The sequence below is a fragment of the Agelaius tricolor genome, unplaced genomic scaffold (assembly GCF_023055355.1).
Source record: "Agelaius tricolor isolate 1412-34295 unplaced genomic scaffold, bAgeTri1.0.p SCAF_17, whole genome shotgun sequence".
NCBI classification, from domain to species: Eukaryota; Metazoa; Chordata; class Aves; order Passeriformes; family Icteridae; genus Agelaius; species Agelaius tricolor.
The window spans coordinates 12,464,493-12,492,453 of record NW_027269277.1 but is presented as its reverse complement, the minus strand read 5'-3'; the positions used below and the strand labels follow the sequence as shown (position 1 = coordinate 12,492,453).

Genomic DNA, 27,961 nt, shown 5'->3' with positions numbered 1-27,961 from the left:
CAAGTTTTTCCAAATACCATTTTGATGCTTTGCAAATTATTTTTGCTCTCTCTATCTGATTGCTGCTTTGAGTTTGGACACAGCAGGCTGAGATCTGAGACCCAGTGAATTTTCTCCTGACTTGGTTCAGCACACCTGCTTGTCAAATTCTGTTCATACTTCCTTAAAGTAATAGCTGTGTTTTTAACATCATTGTTTTGTAATTAAGTTTTGGCATGATTTCCTAGAGAGAAGGAAGTTCAAAAGTAGTTAACTTATGAACATGACTGAAAAAGAGATTTTGAGAATCTTAGTTTCCTCTATGCCTTATAGAAGCAAATGGTGAGGAGGTTGATAACAGCCCATGATTTGCAAGAGAAGCCCCAGTGTGAGCACACTGTGCTGGTGAACAGTGCACAATCTGTAGCAGAGTCATAAGAAGGCTCCCATTCATTTTCTGTGTCATGGTGCTGATAATCTCCCTACTCAAATTTTCAGTTGAGAGATGGTATGTATTAGCTAGAGGAGTCTTGGAAAGAGAATGCTTTTACAGTGTTTGTCTTAGATCAATCTTGTTTTTTATGAAATATTGTTTAAAATTTAGCTCTTTCTGGGTTTAATACAAGCACACCCATTGTGTGTTATTCAACTCTTTACTTTCAACATGAATAAACATTTGCCCTTCATAAATCACAGCTGACACTGAAGAGGAATTTCTGGATCAGCTAGTTCACCCACAGTCCCAATTGCTGTTACTCCTCCTAACTATAGGAGTCATCTTCATTTTGAGTAGCTCTTGAGGCACTTGCCAAGGTATTCAGTGTTCTTCAGTGGCACAAAACAGAAACCAGTCCTCTTAAGACTGTGCTTTCTGCACATCTGAAATATTGACTTAAGATTTCTACATATAACAGGAAATTGTGCCTTTTGAATCTAAAACTTTGCCTTTTAGACTTCAGTGAAGATGCACTCTTTTAGAGGGAATGCACAAAGTTTATTTCATTTGTCCTGGACATTATTCTGTTTTTCATGCTCTTTGTTGCTAATGAGAGAAATGCTACTTCTTAAGTTTTCCTTAAGTCTTCTCAATTTGTTATTCTTCTAAATGTCTATCATTCCATGTCTGAATTTGCTACCTTTGTCATACTGGACACAAAGTTATTTTGGCACATCAAGCAGTTGCCACATGTAGTCTTACCATAAAATCTGATGGAAGAAGGACTTTTTCCATCTGAATGGGCAGCAGCCCATGCATTTTGCAGTTATTTCTTCCTTTATGAATTTTTAGAGCTCTACAGATTAGGAGAAACATTTTCAGATTTCTGACTGTTTGTCTTAGAATATATCAGGTAACCTGTGCTTGTGAATAAAACACCTAATGGTGCTCATGAGAATAAGAGTTCTTTCATTTCAGATGTACAGGATTTACTTTCCCATACAGAAGAAGAGGGATTAAAGGCTTATTGTATATAGCTGATGGTAAACTCAGGGTGAAATGGAGAAAAGTAACTTACTTGAGTAGAAAGTGAAAGAAAAGTTTTAATTAAATGTTAAGCACAATGTATGTGTAGTAGTCTTTATTATTCAATTCATTGCATGTTGAAATAGGAAATAAAACTCTTAAATGCCATTATCTTATTTTTTTTTCCCCCAGAATGTTTTCTTGTTCTGTAATAAGAGATATAAAGCATATGTTTAAGAGGGCTTAGGGTAGAACAGAACACTGTTAGAGCTTCTTAAAATGGATTGCTTTATATCACCAGTTTCACATCAGCTAATGTTTGTATTCTGGTGTACTTGGATAATGAATGTAAAGTATAGCTCTGAGAAGTATTTGTAGAGAAGTACGTAGGTGAAATGAATTATTGAAGTGGGAGGTACTGAGATTGCTGAGTTTTCCTGCAAATAATCCCTAAATAGGACCAAAATCTCACCTGGATTATTTGGTTACTTCTTATGTCTGATTTTCTTCCTTTCCACACTGCTTAAAATAATGCTGAGAGTAATTTTACCCTTTTTTTTTTACTATCAGTTTCCTGCAGCCTTTGAATTCAATGAGTTATTTTTGATCACCATTCTGGATCACCTTTATAGTTGTCTCTTCGGGACTTTCTTATGCAACTGTGAAAAAGAGAGATTAAAAGAGGTAAATAATTAGTATAATGCACATTCTTGTTTTTCTGATTTTTATATTAAAATGCATAGAAAATGACCTAAGATTGTCTGAGCTGTGTTTTTAAATACATTTCTCACATAGTCTTAAAAAACAATGCAGACATTAAATTTCATGGTATGAGCAATATATACAGAATTGTATATATTAGTGAGGTGGCACTTAGGTGATAACTCTTTAGTTATCATCTGTCTGGGGGGCTGAGGGCTTTAATAAGTCCTCTTGCAGGTGTTTTCAGCCAAAACACAAAATTTTAAATAGTAACAATTATCAAATAATATTAGTATTTCTTTCACTATTTCTGAAGGAACTCCTATGGATGACGTGGCAGGTTGGGACATAACTGGATGGAACTTGTGGTTGAGGGCTACAGAAATTAAAATTATCTGAATGAATGAAGTTAGGATTCAATGAAAGATTGTGTGTTTGAGAAGAAAAAATAGAAGTTTGTTGCTATTCCAAATGCACTTTTGCTTACTTGTGGCTTTGTTGTTTTTACTGCCTCATTTTTTCGAGCAAGCTACAAATTTTCAAAAATTCCTTGTTATATTTAGTTCTGCCTTTTTTTTTTTTTTAATTTGTCTCTACTGCTTCTGTAGGGGAAAAGTTGCATGTAAATACCACAAGATGGAGCTGAATAACATGTTCTCAGCAAATGCAGGCTTTCCAGACAGCTTTCTTTCATAAATGAATAGTCAGATGCAATTCTCAATAGAGAAATGCAATTTAAGACACAACAGTAGTAGAAACACATGCTTTACAACACTGAAGGAGTTTAAATTTGCAAAATGAATCTGATGTAAGTTCAGATTTCCAATCTGTGATTTAACCATTATTATGCTGATTAAATTTAGAATAGTACAACTTTCAGAAGTGCAAATAAAGGTACAAGTAGTCAGTTTAAAGCATGATATCAATTATTTGTTAGGAGCAAATAGTATGAGTGGGAAGATTGAGAAATTGTTTTTCACAGATATTGTTTTGGATCTTCCAAACTCCCTGTCTCTTCACTGATATTCCTCTTAAAGCTAATCTTTTTAGTTTAGTGGGTCAGTGTGTAAGCATGTATTTAAGTACTGTATATATTGCTGTAAATTATGAGCAGTACAGGTTGCTTTTGCTCAACTAGCCTTTAGTGTGTCTGGAGAGAATATGTCTAAATCTCCTTTCTCTATTAGCCTTGGACCAAAATAAGTGTTCAGATGTTTTGCTAAAGTTTTAAGGCTGTTCAGTGATCAGCTACTGGAAGTGTTCTCAGACTGCATGTAATTTTCTAGTAGATAAGGTAAAATTCTGACAGAATTACTGACAACTATTAACATCATATTTTAAAATTTTGCAATCCATGTCATTAATTAATTTTTTTTTTTTACTTTTTTTTCTCTCAGGAGGTGAGCACAAAGACTGTATCTCTGTGGTCCTATATAAACAGCCAGTTAGAGGAGTTCACAAATCCCTTCTATGTAAACTATGAAAACCATGTCCTGTATCCTGTTGCCAGCCTGAACCATTTGGAGCTGTGGGTGAATTACTACATCAGGTGGAACCCCAGGATGCGGCCTCAGGTAGGAGCTCTCACATGTCTGCAGCTATTGCTGAAGGTCCCAGAGATCAAGAGAAATTCTTATTTTTCCTAGTGTCAAATGCAGCATTTAATACAAAATGCTCATCTGTTGCACATATTTCAGCTGATAGGGGAAAAGGTGTTTGTCATGAAGATAATGCAGGATGTGGTCAAACTTGGAAAAAGGATGTTTTCCTTTTTCTACAGTCGCAAACTAGGGAGTGACAGTATCAGTGTATTGGCTTGTAATGATTAACAGTCTTTTTTTGTCAGAAGATTACTTTTATAATACTTTTCTATTACTTTGTAACACTTTTTAATACTTTTATTGCCTTGACCTTCTCCTAGTTTTTGTGTACCTTTGTTCTAATCATGTTTTGCCCCTTCCCCAGCACTGACATAAATTACAGCAGCAGTTTCTGAAAGAACTGGACTAACCAACTCATTTTGCAGGCTCTCTAAACTAAGCACCCCATGGATGCTTGTTTTCAATTGACTTTTATAAAAGATTAAACACTCCCTATACATGCTCCTTGATTCATCCAGTATTTGTTCTTATAAGTAATGTCTGCTATTCAGATAAATCTCTAAATCTCATCAGACAAATGCTCCATATGTTCTCAAGCTTAGAAGTCTGAAGAAAGAACATTCAGATTGTGTCACAACCATAATATATCTGAGTGTGCTACACCATCTCTTTATTAGGGTAACATTCCAAGGTACCTCCAAGCATATTATGATAAATTACCTGTATTAAGTGATTGCTCAAAAGGTGCTTTCATCTTCTAGCAGTTAGAATGAGATGTGAGTTTCAGATTTATTAGACATCCACAAGTCAGAGGCTGTTGTAAAAGATGGTTTTCCAAGGTAAGTTTCAAGGCCACTACAGTGGTAGAAGTCCAGGTTTCTGAGAAATACCTTTTAAGGTCCTGGAAAAGTCTGGATTGTTTGCTTTTCTCACTGAGGTGTTTCCTCTGAGCTGCTTTGTTTCTCTTACTTGTTAAAACTTAGAAAAATAGTGTATTTTAGGTTACATAATTTTCAAGTGAAATTGTCAGCTGCTCTTTAGCAAAATCCCATCTTTCCTTTAGCCTGTTTGCTGAATTCCATTTGGGTGGTGCTTGCAGTAGCTGCAGCAGTGTTGGTTTATGACTTGGATTTGGTGAAGATCTCCAGGCCCTGAGAGCAGGCAGGCTTTGTGAACCACATGAAAGCCACTCCTGCTCCAGAAGAGGGAGGGTGGGGAAGAGGTGACATCATGAGGAAACAGCAGAGCTGTCAGAGAGCTCTTAGTGAAAGCTCTGCTCCCTGCTGAGTGCTCTGCCTGCTTCTCTGGGAGATGCTCCTCAGGCACTTTGCCCATGAGACTCCTTCACCTGAGAATGAGTCCTGGTAACTGCCTTAACTTTCCTGCACCTGCTTTTCTTCAAGTACTTAAAAAGTGTTTCAACTTTTTAATTCTGCCATTCTTGATACATCATCCCTTTCCTCTTGTCTCTGGCCTGAATTTATGTTTATGACCAACATTTGGGAGTGTTTCAAATCTACTTGGATAAATTAGCAGCAGATATTACAAGTTGGTTTTTTTTTTCAGAATTGCATTCACCAGTCTAATTATGAAAGCACAAACTCATACAAGCAAATAAATAAACAATTTCTGCAATCACAGAATATACTAAGTGCAATAAGAATATACTAATCACAACATAAGTTTGCTTTTCTCTATGTTTGCATTGTTTGGTGTCACACCCTGTTAACCAATTCAGTTACATTCAGATGCATTCAGTGACAGAAAAAAAGGCAATGACCCCTGTGACACCCAGCAGGCCTTCACTTATCTTTGGTGGAAAAATTTCTTAATCAGTGGATTTATTAAAATAATGGGCATCCCTGCCTACTGATAAAAGGTAATTTTGTTGAATACCTTTTAATGTGTTATCTTGATTTTCAACTAAATATAAGAGAAAATTAAATATTTAACATTACTAAGTTGTCTGATGATTAGTTCAAGTCAACCTTGTACTGTTTTATCAGCTGAAAAAAACATCTTTAGAAAACTAAACCATGTTTATTGTTTTTGAGGTGCTCACCAAAAAAGGAGAAAAAGCCCAATAGGTGAATTTAAGGGAAGATGAATAATAGTACTTTGAATATAATCAGAATGGATCTTTGATACCTGTTTTGAGAAATCTCACAGGAGCAGAAGGGCAGGTTTTGGTTGGAGGCAATATTTTAGGTTTTCTCATTTCCACTTGATTAGTGAGCTTGATTTTCAAATGGACTGAGAGAAGTTTCATTGCAGTTCATTGCCTCTTTTCTATTGGAAATGTGCATATATGACCTGTAATTTTTTTAATTTGAAAATTACTGAATGCTAACTTGATATAACCATTTATTTGGTTTTGTATTATTGTACTCTGTCTTCAAATATCTGTGTCTCAGCCTTTACCAGTGTGGTACAGTCTGAGCATATTCTTCATTGCTCTAGGACATACAGGGTTTAGCATTATTCTTATGTTCTATAAAGATTGCTTAGAATGATACAACTTCAGTTCTGTCTGAGCTTTGTGGAAGCCTGGGATGGTGATTTTGATCATGTTTATTTGCATCAAGAGCCCTGTTTCTTTTGTATTGCAATAGATCTTGTGCACTTAAGGACACACAGCCTCCTTCCATAGGGTTCAAAGCTCAGGAGTCTGAGAACTGAGCACTGTGGAAAATTCTGGGTTAAATGTGGACATTTCTTGCTGCTAAATTGTGCTTCAACAAGGTCATTATAATTCTTAAGTGAAATAAAAGGGTTTTTTGTTTGAGTTTGGAGGTGTTACATCATTATTGGCTTCTTATCCTAAGAAAATTAGATAGATCTAAGTTCTGTCTTATTTGAGTTCATTGACTGAGAAGACCTTTTTCAGATTTGCTCTTCCTTTGAGTTAGAGAAATGTGTATTTGTATGTGGCATGTGGAAGAGAAGCTCTTCCATTCTGTCATACAGAGGTGGAGGTCTGTGGTTATGGCCTTACAGGTGACTCTGCTTGTCTGGAATACATTAGATAATGTGATGCCTTTGAATTTTTTCAGTTGATATGTGTTTTTCCCTTTTCTATGTAGTCATTTCATCCTCTTCTTGACACTGATTTGAGGAGTTTTGGCTGCCAGATGTCATTAGGCATCTCCTTGGGCATCTCTGGAAGGTGGGGAGGACACAGCCATGAACATGATCTGTGCAGGGGCAGTAGTTTTGAACTAACACACCCCATCATTCATATATACAGAGCATGAGTCAAAGTTCCAGTCCTTTCAAGTCAAGCTGTGAGAGGCAAGGAAAATCATGGATTTTAGTCACCAAACTTTGCCCAGTCCATTAGGATGTGTTTCGTTCTTTTTATGCTTTCTTGGAAATTATGTTTTAACACTTGGAGGACAAGGCTTAGTTTAGTTTTAGTTTTATGTGGGTTTTTTATTTTTCTATGCCTGGTAATTTGTCTTCAAGCTCTGTTCTGTAAATTTGGCCACAATGCTCATGTTGAAACCATAGAAATCCCATAGTAATTTTTCAAATTCATTGTTTCCTTCATGTGTGTGGACTGTCACCCAGAGTAAAAGGCCAGCACCATCTATCACCTGGAAATTCAATTCAGCTTCTGTGGTGGGATCATCTGCTAAAGGCAATCTCAACACTTCTGTGCAAGACTCAGGAAATTCTGTTGGCTGGTTAGCAGCTCACTTAAAGATGTGAAGGGGAAAGGTAGGAATAAGTAAAGCTGTTTGTTCAGTATGTACAGAAATGACTGCAAAGTATATAAATAGCTTAAAATTGCTGCTTTTATTTGATGCTATTGCCAAAGGATTTGATGTGTTGAACAGTTGAGCAATCAGATGTTAGCTGTGCTTCACTGTCAGTAAACACAGAATATTGTATAGTGAAAGCAACAAATAAGATCCTGAGTGTCACTGGGAAAATTGCTGACAATAAACTGGAAAATATAATTACTGAACTGCTTTATCCTGCATGTAATGAGATAATGTGTAACTTACTGCATGTAACTTGCTGCCTGGCACATGGAGGGTTCATGTGTTTATCCCTGCCTTCAGTCACACTGCCTGGTGTGTTCCCCTCCCAGCAAGTACCCATTGGGATATTTTTGAAAGTCCACACATTTGATTTACCACCATTTTGTGGCAGGACAGAGCTATCACACAGCTCTGGAACTGCTTGGCATTGCTGGTCCTGAGTCCTTGATTTTGGATGAAAGAGTGAGGCAGGAGATGTCAGGAGAAGGAATTGTGGCTTAGACAGCTGAGTGTAACCTTAGCAAAGCAGATTTCATCCCTGCAATTAACAAAGAGTTTCCTGTGAGATGAGGCAGGTTTTGGCCAGTACTTGGTAATTTCTCTCTAGTTGGGTGTCAAGTGAAGATTTCCAGAGTCTAGTTTACTGCAGATAATCTTTATCTATAGATGAAAGTCTCAGTATTCAATCAGTATGGAATAAAATAGAGACTAACTGCTTATCCTGGATGCTGAAAAAAAATGTAGTTACCTAAGAAAAAGAAATTGGTACCCTATAGTGAGCATCAGAATGTGCACAGAATGGGAGAAGCTAGTACTGTGCAAATAATCTTAATTTTTGGGGGTTTCTAACACATTCTGAAGGGAAAGCACTCCATTTCTCTCATGTCTCAGATGTCTGAATCTAAGTTGGCTGTAGGTTTTAACAAGCAATGGCATCAGCTGGTAGCATGTGCAGATTCCTGAGTCTGGAAATCTAGGAGCTGTTCCAGTTCCCACCTGGTAGCTGTGGGGATATTATGAGTTTTGCTATCCAAAATTCATAATTTTTGCCCTTGTTTTTCCAGGAGGCAAGGGCTTTTTGCTTGATCTCTCAGGAGCAAGAAGTGTGGAAGTATTGACTATTACTGAAAATTGCTGTCTTCATCATTTGAGATTGCCTTTTGCTACAGGTGTCCTGTTCACTAGGCTGTCAGAGTTCCAGTTCTTCACAGAGAGGAACAAAAAGCTCAAGTGAAAGATATTGTTGTCTTTCCAAAGCACAGAGTAGGTTTTTGGAAAACTGACAGTCTTAAGCTGAGCAATGAATTTAAAATAACCATTTTCTTCTGCAGCTTTTCTTCCCTGTTGCTAAAATAGATAAAGTGTGCTCACTGAACAAGGCAAAATGCATTCACTGTTGAACAATTTTCATGTGAATGTCCTTGAGCTAGTGGAGTAACACACACTAGATATCCATCCAATTAAGACTTGGTGGTATTATAAGTGAGTAACTATTATAATTTCTCTTTTATCCATCCTTGTGTTGACAAATTTTGCTATCCAAAAGCACTTCAGGATCCTGAAAGATTCCTTGGGAATGAAAACCTGAAAATCAGTAGTGAAAGTGAACTGTAGTAATTCTGTGAAGAGGAAGGCTTGAATTTCTGAGGAAATGAAGCTGCCTTATGTCTAGATGGTTTTTATGGGGGATGTAGTATGTATATGGTATAGCATAACTATAGTTTCTCTAGTGGGCATAGTTTAAAAAAACACTTTATTTTTCCTCAAATCCTTCCCTAGCAGGAATAATTCATCATAACTGTGGAGTGGCATGTGCTCAGCATTACTGCACCAGGTTCTGCTTTTGATATGTGTAGATAATTCAGTTTAAAAAATGGTTTCATATCAATGGTGGTTTTAGTAATAAAGAATGTTTTTAGCAGTGTTGTAAATATTTTTCTGCTCAGTGTAAGCAGTAGGTACCCTACTATTAAGGTGGAGGAAAAGTATCTGCTTTTGAATTAAATAGGAAGGGAAAGGGGAAGGGAGAAGAAGCAAGTAGCAGGAAAGAATTGCAGAAATTGAAGGGAGCTACAGGTGAATGAATAGATTGTATGAGGAGAAAATCAGGTCCTATGTTGAATTGTGGCTTGGTGAAGAGAAGTTGAACTAAAAATTTGTTGAAATGGGAAGAAATGGGAAAAAATGTGAGCTTCCCTAAATAAAATCTTCCTGGTGAGTTGAATATTCTTTTTAGTTTCTGTTTACAAAAAAAAAGTTAGTTCCTTAAGATAACTCAGTGAAAGAGAGGGAATTGAATAAAACTAGGAATTTGAATGTGATGGTACAAAATTTGGTTAGGGCTTAAAGCAGAAAGATGCCAGAATTGAAAAAATAGAGAGGGGAACAAAAGAAAAAAGCCCCAACACTGAAAAGTCTTTTTGAAACGTTGTGGGCAGATTCTTCTGCAGCTTTTCCTGGGCCAGCTTTTTGGTTAATGCCTGGTCAGACTTCCCAAAGATCCAGGCCCTTTTCTCCACTACTTGGTGCTGCTGGCAAACTCCATATTCTTGTCCCTGTTTGGTTCTGTTGCTAGCTATATTAGGTGCAAGTGCCAATTTTGTTTTGGGGTGATCAGCTTCTAACTGTTCATAGTAAATTTTATGTGACTAGAGAAATCTATTTCTATTTCTTGTAAACAGTACATAGTAGATTTTTTTTAAATGAAGTTCACTCTCCAAAAACCATTGAAAGGTATGTAGTACATTCACCTTTATGTTTCTACTTCATTTTTACTGGACAATTGTGTTAAATCACAGAAATTAAATGTACTGTTTTTCTGCACATGGAGGTAATAGTTTAAATAGCACATGAAAAACATCCTGAAGAGCAATGGCCCAGGAAATTTTCCAGCCCAGCCAAAGTGTAGATGCACTGCTGGGTAGAGTTTCATCTGTGTAGGCTCCTCTCATGCAGCAGAAATAGTTCTGTGCTTTCAGCTGGGTTATGGACAGAAATGATGGCTGTAGAAGCTGAGTGTTGCCTGGCAGCATCACCGTGGGGACACTGGTGTGACAAAGGAAAGGATGCATACTCTGCTGAAAATCTGTGGACTAGAGCAGCAAAAATAAGTTGAATGCAGCTGGGTGATAGGTCCAGAGTCATCTTTTGAGCTTCCACTCCTAATTGAGAGGCAGAATGAAAGAGTAGGAAACAGTACAGCTGCTGTCAGCTTCCCAACAAATTCATCTCAGGCAAACCAATTACAGGATTTCTTAACAAGACAGTAATAAAAGCTTGCCTTGGAGATGCTACTTGTGCTGTGCAAGTACACAGTTCTAGGGTTAAGGTGGTAACAAGATCTTGTAATAAACAATCTTCCTCAAGGAACTTCTTGTTCCTTGCAGAATCTGTCACTCTCCCACTTCCTTTCATTGTAAACAGTGGCAGAGTGAAGGAGAGCCTCGTTCACAGCAAACCATTACAGGTGTTATTGTGTGCAGGGTGTTGGACCCATTTCCTTCTGAAGAAGAAGGTTTAATTGAGAGAGGAATCTCATGATGAAATAGAGCAGGGTGAAGTGACAAAAATGGAGATGGTTATCTGTAAGAATTTGTACAGGATGGTCTGAGGATACACTGACAGCAACAGGTCTCCCTGGGAATAAGTCTTCAGGAAGTGTGGAAATTAACTGACTTTTTAATTTTAATATTTTTCATGACAGAATTTAATTCATGATGTTTCATCTTTTTACTCTTCTTCCTTCATCCTCGTGCCAGGCTGCTTTTCAGGTCTTTTTGTAGGAACTTCTGTGATACCTGAACAGCCTGTACCACCTTTTCCTTACCCCATGATAATGTAATTTGAGTATCAACCTTTGTTACTAAAAAATCAGCTATTGTCAGCTGCTTGAAAATTGAGCTGCTTGAGATTTTTCTAGATTGAAGTTGGTAGGTTATTTCATGAAATTGAAGTGTGTATTGGAAGTTTAATATGTGAAACCTATTTCTGGAATTTTATTGTTTATTGTGTGCATCTACATGATGCTGTGTTAATGGCAATCAGAAAGAATCTTTTCCTGGGAAAGGCATCATATCAGAAAACCCTTCTGTTGTGTTTACACTGCCAGATGAAATGGCATGATGATATTTATGTGCAACTGTCCTGCAGTGTTTAAATCTAGCATGCCCTTACTGAAAGATGGCCAATATTTTGAAGGTGACCCCTTTTGTCCCCTACTATGAGACTCTACTCTGCCTTGCTCACAGCTTAGCTGGGCTCTAATGGTTTGCATTGAGTCCCCAAGTTTGTGTGTCTGACTGAATTGTTTTGTAAAACTTAATCCAAGAAGGCTCAGTTGCTTATGAGAATGTGACTAAGAAAAATGTTTTCCCATATGAAAATATTGGGAAATTTACAGGACTTCTGTTGGGGCAAGAAGCTGTTCTTCTATAAATGCTCCATCTCTAGGGAAAACATGAGGTTTTAGTGAGATTATATTTCAGAAACTGTCCCACTCATATCCTGGAAGAAATTCCTCCAGTTTGGAGGTCTGAGGCTGCAATAATCTCAGTGAATTCTCAAGAACTGAGAATAAATCAAAGGGCTGAGAGATGGATTTTATACAGAGTCTGGGAGAGAGTTGTGTCTAGCAGGGAATAGGGGCTGGGGTGAATAATGCTCGGGGTGCTGGAGGTGTTGGCTCTTTGTTCAAGCCATGGAGCACAGTCTGGGAAGGTGGGCTGGAGGGGACATGGCTGCAGGCAGAGTTGTCCCCTAGAGAAATGACATTTCTCCTTCCCTTTGCCACAGGATTCCTCTGTTGTAAGGGAGCTCACCTGGAACAGAATGGTCCCTCTATTTGTCCTTCTTATTTACTGGGTGTCCTGCTTGATCCCCACATGCCCCAGCTGCAGAATTCCCAAGTTCTCTGTTCAATTAGGAGGTGCTGGATTCAGATCCTTGTTTGTAAAAGTAGTGTGTTAATACTCCCATACCTCATTAGGGTGCTGCAGAAATAAATTTGTTTCTTGACATGAGATGAAAGTACAGAAAAGGAAACTTTAGCATTTTAAATTCAGAACAATAAATAAAAGATGAGGTCAGACACTGCAAAGAAAACTAAATATTGAATAACTTCTCATTAATTAAGTAGCATCAGCCTGTGCACCGAGTAAATGAGGAATACAAGGGGGAAGCTAGTATTTTAATATTTATTTGACCAATGATTTTCTACAGATGTACAGGAAGGCTGAATTGAGGCTGGAGAAGTAATCTTCATTCTGACACCTCCTAATTCTTTGAGAGCATAATTTTGCAATCCTAATGTTGAAGAGTTTTGTGTGTGAGTTGAATATACACAGGCTTTTTAAATGTCATTATTGTTATTTAGCTAATTTATTGAGAGGCAGCTCTGCTCTTCAGGATGGACCTGTGGGGAGAACAGCACTTGCATCAAGGCTGGAGCATGAGCTGCTGAATGAGGCTCTGGGCGTGCAGAGGGATGAGAGGTGCAGCCACACTTGTCTTCCTCAGAGCACTTTGCAGAGCTTGCCAAGTCCTGCAGCAGCTTTTCTGTGCTGTATCCTGGAAAGATTTGTAGTAGGTTCCCCAAAAGCCATTTTTGTGGAGCTGCTTTTTGAGAGTGTGTGAGCTCTGCAGTGAAGGCAGCAGCTGCTGCTCGTGTGAGATCTGCCCTGGTTCACTGAGTCATGGTTAACTGTGCAGAAATTGGGTGTACAGATCTCCCATGACCAGGGAGCCATTGTGTGACTGATGATCCCAATGGTAAATCATTCTGTTAGGGACCTACATGTTGCAGGAAAATGTCTTCCTAAAGAAATCTAAAGTAGGAGTCTGTGAGAAAGTGATCTTTTATTGAGGGGGAAAAATAAATACAGGGGATGCCAATTCCAGAAAATCTCAATCTTTTCTAAAATTTGAAGTTTCTACAGTGTGTATTACAGCATCTTGGATAATCTTTATCAGCAGGCTCAGTTCTGTCATGTTTGTAGGTGTTCACATTCTGTAGTCTACCTCAGAAAATGAGATTGGCTTTCTGGAGAGTGTGCTTTGTGTTTGATCAGTGAAGGAGATCTGTAGATTTGTGGCCTCACTTGCTGAAGAGTTTGTACAGAGGATGGAGGGTAAAACTGCAAGAGAGGGAATTCATTGCACAGTGAGGGCAGGGCTCCAGGGTCATTGGGAGCTGGTGCTGTGCAGCAATTGTTCTGCAGAGGACTCCAAAAGTTTTGCTTTTAAAATTGCTGTAGATGACATGCTGGATGAATTAATGACTCCCAGGGTACTGGGAGCAGCACTTTCTCTATACACTGAAGTTTCTGTTCATGGGCTAAGCCACAAACAGGAAAAAACTATATGGCCAAAAAATTGTAGACCTAAAAAGACCTTTGGTACTGTTTCATTGTTTTAAGTTAGAACAAGAGTTAAAAATTAAATGGTATCTTTCTGTGTTAGGTTTTGAAAATATCAAATGCATGAATTTTGGATGTGTGTTCTTTAAAAAGCAAGAATTCACAAAAATGTAAGTTGTGACTCAGTTGTGTATTGATAGCAAGAAAAACCCTTTCTGGTGTTTGCTGTTTCCTTCACATGGCACCACGTGCAGGTGGCAGGCCCAGGTGTGCAGCCCAGCCTTAACAATCTCTGCAGGCAGCAGGAACTGATGGTGGGAGAATGCAATTCCCTGGAGCCTGGCATTCCAGAAGCCCAGGGTAGAAATTACTCATCTAAGCAATCCCAGTGCTGCATTTCCCCATGATGGTTGCATCAGTGCAATTAAATTCTTTTCTCCTCTTGCTCTTTCCAAAAGCTATAAACAATTAGAGTTTGTACAGGATAAAATAAATTAAAAGCAACTTACAGTAAAACTTTTTTGGCCTTGTTGTGGAATTTGGAAGAGGGGGAGGGTTCTCTCTGCTTGTCTGAGATAACAAATCCAGCTGCAAAGTCCAGTATGGCTTGAATCTTCCTTTGGCCACAATATGATTGAATGTTTCAGATGCAATGAAAGGGCTGTGATGCAGAGTGGTGCATCTCTGATGTTTGTTGGGTAATGTCAGAAGCAGAAACCTGTACAATGCACTTCTGTAAGAGACTTATTGGAGTAAGACTCTGGGAGGTCCAGGCACCATTCACTTGGCTGCTGCACTTTCCCACTGGAAGGGGTCAGGCTCCTGGAAAGATGCCTGGTTAGAAGAGATGCTCCATATGGAACCAGCTTTTTTAACTCTGTGTATAAAGTCCTGTCCCAACAGTCCAGAGAAATCATTCCCAGGAAAGGCATTTTGAGTTCAGCTGACAGTGGTATTGATGAGGGATGCAGGTACATTTATTGGAGTATATTTGGTATAAACCATTTGCAAACACTTTTTAATAGGTTTCCTGTCAAGTGTGTTGTTAGAAAGGGACAGTTTCCTGCAAGGTTTCATTTCAAATGACTCAAGAAACACTTTCCCTAAATATTGACAAACTGAAATTCACAAGTGTTGAATTCCTTGTTATTGAAAGCAACAGCAGATGCATTGCTGGAAAGGATAACTCACTATGAGAGTCCCAGTAAGCCTTTTGTTTCTTTACCTGGCAGGTTCCAATCCACCAAAATCTTAAAGAGCTGCTGGCCATCAGAACAGAGCTTCAGAAGAAGGTTGAGGATTTGCAGCGGGAAGCTGCCACACGTTCCATTTCCTCCTCCTCTGACAGAGGCTCATCTCCTTCCCATTCTGCCACACCAGTGCACACCTCTGTGTGATGTGGAACTAAAGCCATGTGAAAAACCAGTGTCAGGTAACACAGAGGAGGGTGAAATGCTTCTGCCATCACAAAAGGATTGTGAGTGACTCGTGATTGCTGTGATCTACATGCCTTACTCTGTGTCTGATACTATCACAATGAGGCCAAAAAGAGCTTCAGTAGATGTGATGTATTTTCTTGTTGGCAGTTCCCACATGTGTTTTGACACTCTAGCTAAGTCACCAATCGTGAAATTAAACTTTGTTTTGAGCAACTAACAATTTAACCACTCTAAAAAAGAATCCATCTGCCAAGCAGAGAGAAAAATGCCTCACACATTGTCTAGAGTACTATGCCTGGTTGAGAGAATCAGATGAAATGCCACATGATGCTTACAGAGAACACAAAATGTTTTTCTGAATGGGAGCTCCTTATTTCACTCAGTAATATATATATATATATATTTCTATTTTTTTTTTTTTGCTAGAGCAATTTATTTTTTTTAGGTAATGCACTTGGAAATTGATTTTAAAATAAATGTTTTCCAGTGTAGTCAGTTTTACATTTCGAACTAAATATGCCATTAAAAGTGGATGAAGTTGAGCTGGGTTTATCAAGTACACCACACTGACTTGTATGATGTAATATATTTGGTAAAGCACGTATTTTAGGTTTTTTAATGCCTTTTGTACAAGTTGAAATAAAGTCTTTTGACTGTTTAGCTTATTGTTCAGTTTCAGCCTCCTGAGCGAGGGGTAAACTTGCTCATGTCAAGGTCTTGTACAAAGTAAAAGTTTGTTTTCTAGCAAATGGTAATATTTGGGGTTGGAATGACACCCAGCTGTGTAAATTGTATAGTCTGTATAGCTCCACGTTGTGAAGTGTGTTTTGTTTCTAAGTGTACACACAAAATGCAAAGCTGTGTGCGTTTACACCCATGTGTGTGTGATGTTGACCACATGCATCCTCCCGTGGGTTTAAGCTGTACCTTCAGAAATGGATCCTGCCTGTGCAAACCCTTCTGAGGACCTTAACTTGCAATGACTTTGTTTGACAAAGTTTTTTGAATAATATGATATTAATTGTTTTTCTTGAAATAAAGCCTCTTGGCTTTTGTTTTTTAAATTCCTACTAGCATTTTTTTTTTCTGTAATAATCTAACTGTGTTGTCATGTTAAATATACATTCCCAACTTTCTTGCATCTCCCCCCAGAAATACTCATATTGGAGAGTATTGATTACAGTATCTGATTACTGTAACATTCCTCCTTTTAGAAAGCTACTCACTGGCATTCTTGGAAGGCCTAGAAATGGTGCATGCTGCAAATTTTCCCTGGATTGTTTTCCTGCTGTATTTCATGAAAATCTGGTTCTTCTCCTTAGGAAACTTAAATATTGCAGCTCTGCTTTTTGACTCTTGTATTGCTCCAGGTTCTGCTGGTGGGAATTAAGCCCCATTTTTAGAGCCATTTGATTCTCTCTGGTGATTGTGGGTTTTCCTGACTGTGAGTATTCACTTGTTGCTGCACTTTTGTTCCTAATACACCACAGAGCTTTTCTGTGTCTCATTCTCTGCAGTAACTCCACCCAGCACACAGTTAATGAGCCAGGTGAGCTGCTGAGCACCTTCCTGACCTCAGCTGCAGAGGCTGGAGTGCTGTATCCACTCTTCATGTTTACTGTGCAGTGCAGGGTATTTCAACGTGTCCTTTTTATGTAGTGAATGCTTTTTAGAATAAATATTCACCTACACAAACACAGTTTGGGAAGGCTTGCAATGTTGCATCTCTTAATCAACCTCAGGCTTTTTATAAATAGATGAAAGATGTTTTTGTGTAAAAATGGTTCTGCTGAACAGTGTGCCACCAGTGAATTTTACATTGCCAAAATATGTTGAGCTGGTGTTGAATTAAACTATTCTGTACTTCAGATTTCCTTGACATTTCTACTGTATATTAAAGTAAAGCACATTATCTCCAAAATGCAGTGCTAAAGAAAATCTTTTGAAGTTTTTCTCTATATTTGTGCTAATAATCACAACGTTTTCTCTATAATTATTGCAAAAGCAATGACTGGATTAGCTTGGGCATTCTGAGATTTTTAAAGCTAAACTCTGAGAATTTGGTTTTGCATAGAGGAGTATCAGTTATTTCAGCTGACTGGCTGTGGATCCACCAGTTTCAGCAGAGCTCAGCGAGTCCCTGACGTGCAGGGAGAGCTCTGGGGGAGGGTCCTGCTGTCCCATGTGCCAGCACAATGGATGTATTTGTACACACTTAGCAGAGAAATACTCAGAGGTATCCTGTAGCTCAAATGGGTTATTTAGAGCATAGCTTTGCACTGAAGAGATGATTGTTGTTGTACTCACTCTTTCTGATAATCAGATTTTTTCCTATTGATTTAACCACTAATTCTGTTTTGGTTTTTTTTCATTTTCAATAAGGCAGTATTGAACTAGCTAAGGGACAAGCAGAATCCTGTTCCCTGCCTGCACCTTGGACAGAGCTGTTAACTTCTGGTTCAAACACTTGGTCTGCTTTGGTTTTTGGTTTTGACTGCTCAGTATAAAGGGAATGTGCAAAGACAGCAAGCAGCTGCATTTGGCTTGCAGGATTTCCCTATTCTCAGTGGCATATGAGAGGGGGTACAACCTGAATCCAGTGTCCCAGAAGGGGATGAAGCCTTGGTAACCAGCTGACACATTTTTTGCTTGTAAAGTAGGTTAAGTGAATCATCAGCATCACAGACCATGCCTTTTAAGTTCATTTCAGAGCTGAATTTACACTTCTTTCCCCTGTATAGATAAGTAATTTTTTTGCTGTTTCCTTGAAATGGAAGAAGGCTTTTAAAGGCAGTAAACACTCCTAACTGCCTGGTTCTGTTCCCTCCTTCTCCAGGAGTTAGAGCTTTAAACAAGAAGTGTTTCATTGCTTTCATTTTCCAAGAGAAGCTGTACTAATTCATGGGCTGTATGTAGTAACACCAAGAACATCTGGTTCTCTAAAAGCTGAAAACAAGGAATCAAGAGCTCTCATTCATGTGCACTAAGCCTCACAACAGAGGACACAGTAAAATGGGCAATTCAGACCATTCCCCAGGTGAAACGTTTATGGTAAAAAGCAGAAAGGAATGTCCATTTCCTGAGACCATATCTGCTGAACTAAGAGAGTATTGATAGCTTTCAACTGCCAGATCTTGGGCAGCTGGGAGGAAAGAGTTAAGAAACATGAGTTAGAAGTAGTTAGTTTGAAATATAAACCAATTTTTTTTGACTGTGGTTAAAAATCACATCATGATACAAAGCTTAGTTTGCACTGCACGGGAGATTTATCCCACTGGGTGTGAAAATGTAAAGAAAACTGCAGGAAACCTCAGGCACTGCCTTGAGTTTAGCTGATGACCTGAGGAGAGAGAGTGTTTGTGTATGTGTGCAAATACTCCATTTTTACCATTAAAGTTTTCATAGTGGTATTTTTTTTCTCACAGTCTAGTTTGGATTGGATTTTTAAATGAAGTCTTCAGTGCAGTTAGAGAAGAGGTGATGTACCAAAAGGATAAAGCCAAATACTTGCAGCTTACTTTCAATGTAAAAAAAAAAAAAACCACAAAAAAAATCAAGTCTAAAATGTCTTTCTAGTCAACTTGGTTTATTTGGTGTTTTCCAAGGTAGTTGAATTCTGGTTTTTACCCCCATGACCCTTACACACACATTAACAAAATGTATTTTGTTACAGTAACATTCAACCTTCCTTTGGTACAGGTCACTTCTTCAGCAGCAAGGAATCTCTCTTGCTTCTGAGTTAGAACTTCACTCAGGAGTTCTCTAATTTCACAACTCTCTTGTTTCTGAACTTCATTTGTTCCTCAGCCTCATCTGTTAGAGAAGCAGTTTTTAAAGCTCAGCCTGCCGACTCATCCTTGTTTTTCAGAATCTGAAGCAGTATTATGGACTAATCCAGTTTTATCACAACAAATGAGCAGTTAAGGATGACAGTGGAGCACTTGTTAGTGGGGTTGCTTGAAAATGACTGAGTTTATAGTGCCAGAAAGACCTGAAATTTGTGTCAGAGTATTCTCAGCTGAGGAATCTGAAGTGAAGTACTGCCAAAGAAAAATGCAAGTAATTGAAAGAAAAAACACGAAAAGAGCCAGCTGAATTCTTTCAATTCTCTCTTTTCTCTGTCAAACCTTTGACAAATCTTTTCTGAATCATTTTATTGCCATTTAAAATAGCTTTAGAAGTGAGGTGTCATAAGAAAAAAGCTCACAACATACATAGTACAAAAACTCTCAGGACGTCTATATAGAGGTTTTGGACTCATGAAAAAAAAGCAAATGAATTTTCTAGTGGTTTATTGCCTTTTTAAATAAAGGACAAGAAAGTTCATGCCATGTATACAGAGCTTAAATGCAGGATTTTTTAAAAATCCATATCCCAATTTAAAGTGAATAAATAGTAATTAAATGAAAGTAGAGGTCAGTGCTGGGTCAGCTGTTCCAGAACTTGGATCACTACCAGGAAAATATACAGGAAACCTCTCAGTTGTTATAATGCCTAAAATATAGATGATATAAACTCCCTGTTTTTCAGAGACTGGTGGCAGTTCAGATGGAAGAGGGGACAAACAGCAATAAAAAATCATTTGAGCCTTTGCTGACGTTTACCACTAAGACTCTGACTTTTGTTCAGTTTTGAAGAGAAGGCCAAGCCTAATTTCTCTACTGCAGAATTTGCAAGTACTTTCCTATTTGAAATGCTAGAGAAAGAAATCTTGAATTCTGTCACTATTCACTTTGGAGGTGTGCATTTATGGGTTTCCACATACCTACACATACGCTAAGTTTTAAGTAGTCACCAGCATTACAGAAGAGCCTTGAGCAAAGCAGCAGCGTCTGAGTCCCAAAAGCTGGGGTGGGTGTTCCAGTGAAAGAGCTTGCTGCCTTTCCTTGTTAAATTTGTGACCTGTAGGATTCTGAATTAGAGTTGTCCCTCTGTGCCCTATGGAAGAGTTCCCCAAGGGAGGGGAGGTGCTGTACTCTTTAAACCACACTGACTGTTGGCACAGTCACTGGCAAAGGGAGAGGAGGAATTATGGGCACTAGATCCAAGCTGGGCAAACAGCTTCTAGTGATCATCAATGCCCTGTTGTGACACTTCATCTACAGTAACTTTCAGAAAACACATTTCATGCTACAGATTTCAGGTGTGTTTGGCTAAGAACAAAAAACAAGTGCTGGTGCTTGGGACTGGAGATACACAAACTCAGCTGTGTGGCTTCGATGGCACCTGAGCTCCTGCTGCAAATTCTGCAGAGCACATTTCCTCCATGAAAACCTTCTGTGGGAGTAAGCAAACAGTGCCTCCCATCTCTTTCCTATGCTTCCATTATCTGAGCCAATAATTAACATTTCTTTCCTATTCCAGACATTCATAAAGCAGCAGTAGTTCAGAGTAGTATCATTGTAGCCTAAGCATTCTGAATAGTTGTGAGGCACCTTATAAACCACTGTAGCTGTTCTGCCAGAGCTAGTATAAGGCTTTAAAAATGCAAGTGTTCAAAAGAGCATAAAGAATTGTGCAGCTATTGTAAAATACTTAACCAAGTTACTAGGCAATTTCATTCCAAATGGAGCTGTTAGACAGCAATGCTCCTGGGCTCATTCACCTCCTGGCAGGCCCTTCTGGAAGTCATGTCTACCTGAAAGCTGAGAATTTGTACATCTTACTGAAAGGCTTGGTTTTCTTAATACACATTCATAATACACAGAATTTGCAAACCTGTACAAAATGCTCACATTTCAGGTTTGTATATAAGTAGTGAGTACCTGTTACACCATGTGAAGTGAAATTTCCTTCACTTGAGAGCATGCTTTTTAAGCAACCATTGATTTGGAAAAACGTACTGGAAAGTGGCAGTTATCCATATTTTAGCAGCAGTCAGAAAGGTTGCTGGGCAGGCATTGGAAATCTAAACAGAAATTCTTGCAAGGTAGTGAAGGTCAGTTCTAGGCAGCAGTTCAGCAGCGTGGCAGGGGCTGTGTGTGCACTGTCCCAGTGCAGCCCAGGGCTTGCAGGCAGCTGCAGGAACCCCATGCAGGACAGTGATGGAGGATTTGTCCTCGCAGGAGGTACTGCCTATTTTAAAGGTTAGCCAGTGACACAAAGAGTGAAGCTTAAATCCTTTTTCTGCCTCTGGGTGCCTGGGAGCAACTCCTGATAGTTGCTGATAAAAGGAGGGGACTGCATCTTGTTAAGCTTGAGTTTTGTTGCACTGAGCTTTACAGGTCTTAACATACCTTAAGATACCTGCTTTATTTTCTTATGGGTTAAATCAGTCACTTGTTCTGGTGTGATTGAGATCTGAACCTGTCCTTGAAAGCATCCATATGCACACAGCTTTAATTGTGGTGACAATGCAGGTATCTCAAGCCACAGAGACAGAATCACAGAAGGACTGGGTTGGAGAAGACCTTTGAGATCCTCAAGTCCAACCTATGACCAAACCTAGCACCTCCTCATCAACTGAGTGCCACATCCTGTGGGGGGATAGAATATAAGAAAATAAAGATAGTGTAGAAAGTAATCTCACCCCTAAGGAGTTGCAGCTGTGCCAATTATCAAAGATTAGGAGAAGGCCTGACTTTACCAGGCCACAGCTGCAACCAATGAGAAGAAGATGCTATAAAGGAGTGGGGTGGCTGGGTGAGAAGGGAACTGGAGTCAGTGGCTGCTTTGTGAAGAAGAAAGAGTCAGTGCTCCGAGAGCTGCCCACAAGAAACACCAAGAAGGTGTGAAACTTTTGTGATAGGAGACAACAGCATGGAACCTCTGCAATAAGATGGCAACAACATCCAGTCTTTTTTAAACAAGTCCAGGGACAGTGACTCCACCACCTCCCTGGACAGACAATTCCAGTGCCCAATCACTCTTTCAGTGAAGAATTTTTTCCTGATGTCTAACCTAAACTTCCCCTGGTGCAGCTTAAGACAAACTGTATCACTTCAGTTCCATTCTGATCTGCAGCACAGTGGAGCATTCAAATAGCATTTGCCAGAAGTGAACACTGCACACACATTATCAACTGTATTTGTGACTTGTTGTGAAAATCAGGTCCCTTTGGTTGCAAGCCGAGCACTGGGTGGTGGTGGTGAAGCATCCTCAACTCCTGGCTTGGGAGCAGGGAGTCACCTGGCTCAGCCCAAGCCCCACACGAGGACCCACCACAGGCACTTCATTTTTGGGTGTAGCTACACGAAGGACTGTGATCCACCCTCGGGAAATGTGCAGCTTTGTCCCCACCGCTGAAGTGACACTGCCCGGAGCTGAAGGCAGAAGGTGGCTGAGGCGCTTTGCAGGGTTTGGCTTTGGATTGCTATTTACAGGCACTTCACTGTCCTCACACCTGTAAGCTCTTGAAAACTGAACTACAGCTGAAGCACCTTCTGTGGATTTCCATCCATCTGCACACCAATCCTACACTACTGCTTCGATGTAAACATAAACCTCTTCACAAAAAATAAACACATGCTACCAGTCTAACCCTAAAGCCTAGAGCAATAAAAAGCCAGTTCAAGCTTAAATACACATTAAATAGCTTTGGAGTCAAATTAAATTAAAAGCTAAATTACAAGCACGTTAAGATCTCTGTTGCTGCTGACTGATTCTTTTCTAGCCCTGGGTCACACTTTATATCTTCGCACTGTCTTGTTTTGGTGGCTCTGCTGACTGCGTTTCCAGGACTGAATATTTAACTGGGGAGAAAGAAAAAAAACCCATGAGTACAATAGCACACGATGGAACCAGGGCACAAGCAACCCCACACTGGCTGATTGTGTGTGACACTGGAAAAGCCTTTGCAGCAGCTTTGATTGTCTGTCACTGAAAGAAGGATCATGCTTCTCTTGTGCCAGACTCTCAGTGGCTGGTTACATGAAAGCTCCATGTTAACATTTTAACTGCCATCGTTTGCAGCACCAGCTCCTTGGGCTCTTAGCAGGCTTTCCTTTGTGTGCACTAAAGGGGTAAAAGCTCGGTGGTGGGTGTTTCACAAAGCTGCAGCATCACCTAAACAGTGGCAGCATCAAAGGGACACAGCAGCTCCGTGCAGCAGCGGGGACTTTGGGGAAGTCCCTGGGTGAAGCTGTTTTAGTGGAGGGAGGCAGGCAGGGGTAAGGGATGCAAGGCTCTCACCCTGGGGTTCTTCGCTCACGACGGCTTCCATGTTTTCTCCTTTCACATACTCGGCGTTCAGTCCCTCTGAGAAGCACAATAAACACAGAGAGAGGGGAAGGGTAGAAAGTGAAATTATTTGCTTTGATGCCTTAAAAACTCTGGTAATGGGCGCAGAGCTGTAACAGCTGAGATGCCTTTTTGAAACCTCCTCTACAGTGACAGCAGCACAGAAGCCTCCATAACTTACAGCCAGTGCTGAGACTTGCTGGGTTTCAAAGTGCCCATGGAGCTCCTGGCAGGCACAGCTCCAGCAGCAGCTCTTTTGTCTGAGGCTCCTGCTTCATCTTTATCATGAGAGACAGCCTGGCTAATTCCTGTGTAAGGAGCTGAGCTCTGAGGAGCGCGGGAGGGGAAGGGAGGAAGGCTTCCTGGACAGGACTGCTGTGTGCCTCAGCACAGAGATGTGCCACAGCCTCATTAAGAGCTAAGTTATGCAGAGCTCCAAGCAGCAGTTCAGAGCAGGGCCTGGTGATGAAGCAGGATCCCAGTGGGGTGTCAAATCCCGAATAAGTCCCTTATTTAAATGCAAAGAAGTTCCCAACGTTATCAACAAGTGGAGCCGAGGCCACGAGGCCACGGAGCAAGGCTGGGCTCTGGTGGGCAGGGGTGGCTGCAGGAGGGTGGGCAGGAGAAAGGGATGGTCCAGCTCAGAGCTGGAGGTGAATTAAGACAGGCTGGGTTGTGCTATGAACCTCAGGCATCCTCAGCAGCTCCTGTGAGGGACAACAGTGGGGAAATGCAGAGGTGGGAGTGCTGTGCTAGCTGTTGCATCCATTGGAGAAGGACCAGGGAAGGGGATTCAGGTGCTGGTGTGCAAATGAAGCCTGAGGCAATCCGGCCATGCAGCACACACTTTATAGGCATCTAGAACTTGTTTGCACATCTAAATATAGCTCAGGGTGTGGCAGGAACTGGCTGTGCCTCACCACCAGCTCTGGACAGGGCTCACTGCTATCTCCCAGTGAAGGAGGGAGGCAGGGAATGGTGCCAGGACCAAGCCAAAGGAGTGTGGTGGGAGCCTCGGGCAGCAATGGGGCAGCTGCTGCCTCCAAGACTCAGGAGAAAAGGGTTCTGTAACTGGCTAGAAAACCCCCATAAAGCCCTCATGCCAGCAGGGACACTGCAGGCAGCAGCTGGCCAAGCTGTGGAGGCAGCAGAGGGGCAGCTGCCACCCTGCCCAGGCACAGCAAGAGGCTGAGCCACAGCCAGGGCACGGCTGGTGAGAACGAGGTGAGGTGTAAGAAAACAAAGTGGGATGGAGAGTTCTAGGCAGTGCTGTGCATCTCCTTTAGAGGAATCATCAGCAAGTGCTCTTTAGAAGAGACTCAAAGCTGAAGGACAAAGAAAGAAGCGAGCCTGTTCCTCTGTGCATCAAGTGAGTGGTCAGATGTGTTTTGCTGGAATAACAGCAAATGCAATTTATGTTTTTCAATAAAAAGCAGTGGCTGACAACTCTTAGATTTCTGTCATGCACTGCAATGCATCTAAGGCCTGACATTAGCCCAGCATGCCATGTCTGATGGCTTAAATTAATCCTCCTTTATAATTAACTTTAATTTCCTGCTGCCTTTCTGGGGCTTTGTGTCTCTCAGCTTCCTCCTCATCAAAGCCTTTACTCCATTTCTTTTATTATTTATTCTTGCCAAAATATCATTTAAGTGGGGGGAATGTACAAGAGTGTTTCATTCCATCACATTCATTTGACTTTTCCTGCTGATCTAATTTACCAAAATGCTGTTTGTTTCAGGCACAACTGGGAAAATAGCATGATCCCAACAGAAATTTCCAACCCCAAACACCCTTTCCCTAGAGCAAATGGGACTCACAGGAGATTTCAATTGATTAATTTAAAAAAAGGAGCTTGTAACTCAGCTGCTTGTAACTTCCCTCTCATAAAGAGCTGCAGGAGCCACTGTGGTCAGGTGAGTGTTGTGGGCTGAGGCTGTGAGGACTCTCCTGCAATGCTTGCACCAAGCAGCTCTAAGGGGCAGCTCATGCAAAAGGTGTTTTATGGTAAGTTTTGCTGCTTAATTTGCAGTTTACTGCAATGATTGTCACACACCTGCTGAGGGTGCAGTGTGCTGAAGCCCCAGATGCAGACACTGCCCCTGTTTCCTTCCCTGCATCCCAGTGAGTTTTTACTGCTTGCTGAGATTTGGGGGGGGTTGGTTTGTTTATTTTGGGGTGGGATGGTTTTTTTCATATTTTCTGTGTTTGGTATTGATGGTTTGGCCTTGGGGTGTGAGGGCAGTGGGTCCTGGGGCTGTGTCTGTGTGGGGTGTGAGGGGCAGTGTGAGCCCCAGGGGCAGCAGTGGGTCCTGGGGCTGTGTCTGTGTGGGGTGTGAGGGGCAGTGTGAGCCCCAGGGGCAGCAGTGGGTCCTGGGGCTGTGGGTTCCTGTCTGTGCAAAGCCTGACACGGAGGGGCTCAGTGACCTGTGCTGGGGCTTTGTTCTGCCAGCTGGGGGGCACTGGGGGGAGATGGCAGTGGGTTCAGGGTGGGACAGCTGTGTGTGCTGGGGAGGGACTCACGCTGGATGCTGAAGCAGAACTTCTTCTGCTGGTAGGAGATGTAGCTGGAGACGGCCCCGATGAGCGCCATGGCCAGGCCGCTGGCGATGCCGGCGATTGTCCCCGTCTCTGCCACTGCGGGGCACACAGAGAGCTCAGGGATGGGCGCTCACCCACAGCTCCCCCCACCTCCCCATCCCCTGGGACACACCCACCTCCACTGTAGTCGTTGTTGTCGGTGTTGCCACTGGCACCTGCAGAGACACAATCCATCAGTGCCCTGCACCTCCCTGCCCTGTGCTCCCCACACTGCCGGGCTCAGAGGGAGGGGACACACAGGACACGGGTGGCACGGCAGCTCTGGCCTGGGTGTGGGCAGATGCCTCCATGGGCTGCAGCATTTCTGCTGCTCCACACTCCACTGGGCTGCTCGTGTTTGCTTCTGAGGGCTTTGAAGCTGCTCCTGTCCCTCCGTGTGTGCATGGGGGGAGTTTTGTGGGACACCTCTGCCTGTGTCTGGTAACTGCCCTCACCCCCACTGCTCAGTGTCAAGGGAACACCTGCAGGGCTGTCAGAGTGTCACACAGCACGTGGGTGCCATCACAGGGAGGTGACTGGCTGAGCTCCATCACATCAGGGAACCCTCAATTGGATTGAAGTCTATTTTGATATCACCTTCCCTGGAGAAACTGGGCTGGGAGGAGAAGCTGCTCCCACTGGAAACTGCAGTCCTTGCCGAGTCACTCACATCTGAATTTATGGAAGCAGGTCAGCATTGTATTAATGCCTCTGCTGCGTCTTGTCCTTGGCATGGGGATTTATTAAATGTTGATTAGGCTCATGGTGTTCAGCTCTTTATGTGACTGCTTTTAATATTTAATGCTGTGGATCCTTGTGAACGGCTTATCCGGCTGTTGTTGGATTTCCCCCTTGTTCCAGACATTGGTGGTCATGTGGTGAAAAGCAAACAAGGGCATGTAGCCATGCATGGCACCAGGGTGTCCCCAGGTGATGGGGAGACACAGGTCCTGTCTGCCCTGGTGGCAGCTGGAGCTGCAGAGCCTCCATGGAATCAGAACCAAGCATCTCCAATGGCTGGCACCAGGAGTGACCACAGAAGCCAAGAACTTCTCTCTTGGCTCCATGGCTGAGACCCCTTTTGCCCCCACCATGGAGGGGAGCACAGCTCTGCACAGGGCCCTTTCCAGGAGCTGGGGTAACCCTGAGCCAGGACTGCTAAATAAAACAACCATACCTAGGTCAGCACTTACCCTTCTTCTTGTCTGGGCTGTAGCCACCATCCACGATGCTGGCCAGGTCATCATCTGAAAATCCTGTAAAGGGAACAGGAACAAACAGTGGCTGGCACCTGAGGGAGCCACAGCTGTGCCAGAGGCTGGGATCACTGGCTGCTCCACCCCCCTTGGCAACTGGGACTGGTCAAAAAGTAGTACTGCTTCTCTCACAGTTACCAGATGTTAACCCTGAATTACTTTGAGGTCCTAGAGGAGGTAATAACTGACTAGTTTAAATGCTACTGTATTATTTTATTTTTTTTACTGAAATGATTGATTTTTAGGATGTGAGGATGACTGATAATCACAGATGACTGGTAATTTAAGAGTTTATTAAATGTTTTGGTGGTCAGAGTGGCGGAAGCAGGACCCAGTGGTTTGTGTGTGCCATGGCCATGCTGCTGTGGATCAATGAGCCCCTGGCTGCACCAGCTGGGCCTGGGGTCCTGCAGGCAGGAGCTGACCCTTATCCTTCCCAGAGGGACAGAACAGTCCAGGGGAAATCTGAGCACCAGCAGGTTTTGGTACACATGAAAAAGTTATCTTGTAATGGGCAAGTCTAATTAATGCAGGGTAAGTACAGAGAAGCAGGGTCTGTGAATCTGCAGCTGAATGAGTGGTGCTGTTGAAGGTCTCAGCTGCAGTCCCAGAGGGAGCCCTAGGGTGCAGCAAGGTGAGTGATG

The 27,961-nt window shown here is 41.5% G+C and overlaps 2 protein-coding genes across 9 annotated transcripts in view; one reads left to right on the top strand and one right to left on the bottom strand.

Annotated features, from left to right (window-relative positions):
- Nucleotides 1-16,367, top strand: part of MTMR1 (myotubularin related protein 1) — a 37,709-nt gene extending 21,342 nt beyond the window's left edge. For all 8 annotated transcript variants that reach the window (XM_071442505.1, XM_071442501.1, XM_071442503.1 and 5 more), the window contains 3 exons: nucleotides 2,012-2,125; nucleotides 3,541-3,717; nucleotides 15,097-16,367. In XM_071442505.1, coding sequence (XP_071298606.1) covers nucleotides 2,012-2,125; nucleotides 3,541-3,717; nucleotides 15,097-15,261 — 456 coding nt within the window. In that variant the 3' untranslated portion in view covers nucleotides 15,262-16,367. The remainder of the gene's footprint in view (nucleotides 1-2,011; nucleotides 2,126-3,540; nucleotides 3,718-15,096) is intronic.
- Nucleotides 16,368-18,868: 2,501 nt separating this feature from the next.
- Nucleotides 18,869-27,961, bottom strand: part of CD99L2 (CD99 molecule like 2) — a 30,971-nt gene continuing 21,878 nt past the window's right edge. The window contains exons 7-11 of the mRNA XM_071442513.1: nucleotides 27,255-27,317; nucleotides 26,199-26,237; nucleotides 26,005-26,118; nucleotides 23,434-23,499; nucleotides 18,869-22,994 (exon numbers count right to left, since the gene is read on the bottom strand). Coding sequence (XP_071298614.1) covers nucleotides 22,930-22,994; nucleotides 23,434-23,499; nucleotides 26,005-26,118; nucleotides 26,199-26,237; nucleotides 27,255-27,317 — 347 coding nt within the window. The 3' untranslated portion in view covers nucleotides 18,869-22,929. The remainder of the gene's footprint in view (nucleotides 22,995-23,433; nucleotides 23,500-26,004; nucleotides 26,119-26,198; nucleotides 26,238-27,254; nucleotides 27,318-27,961) is intronic.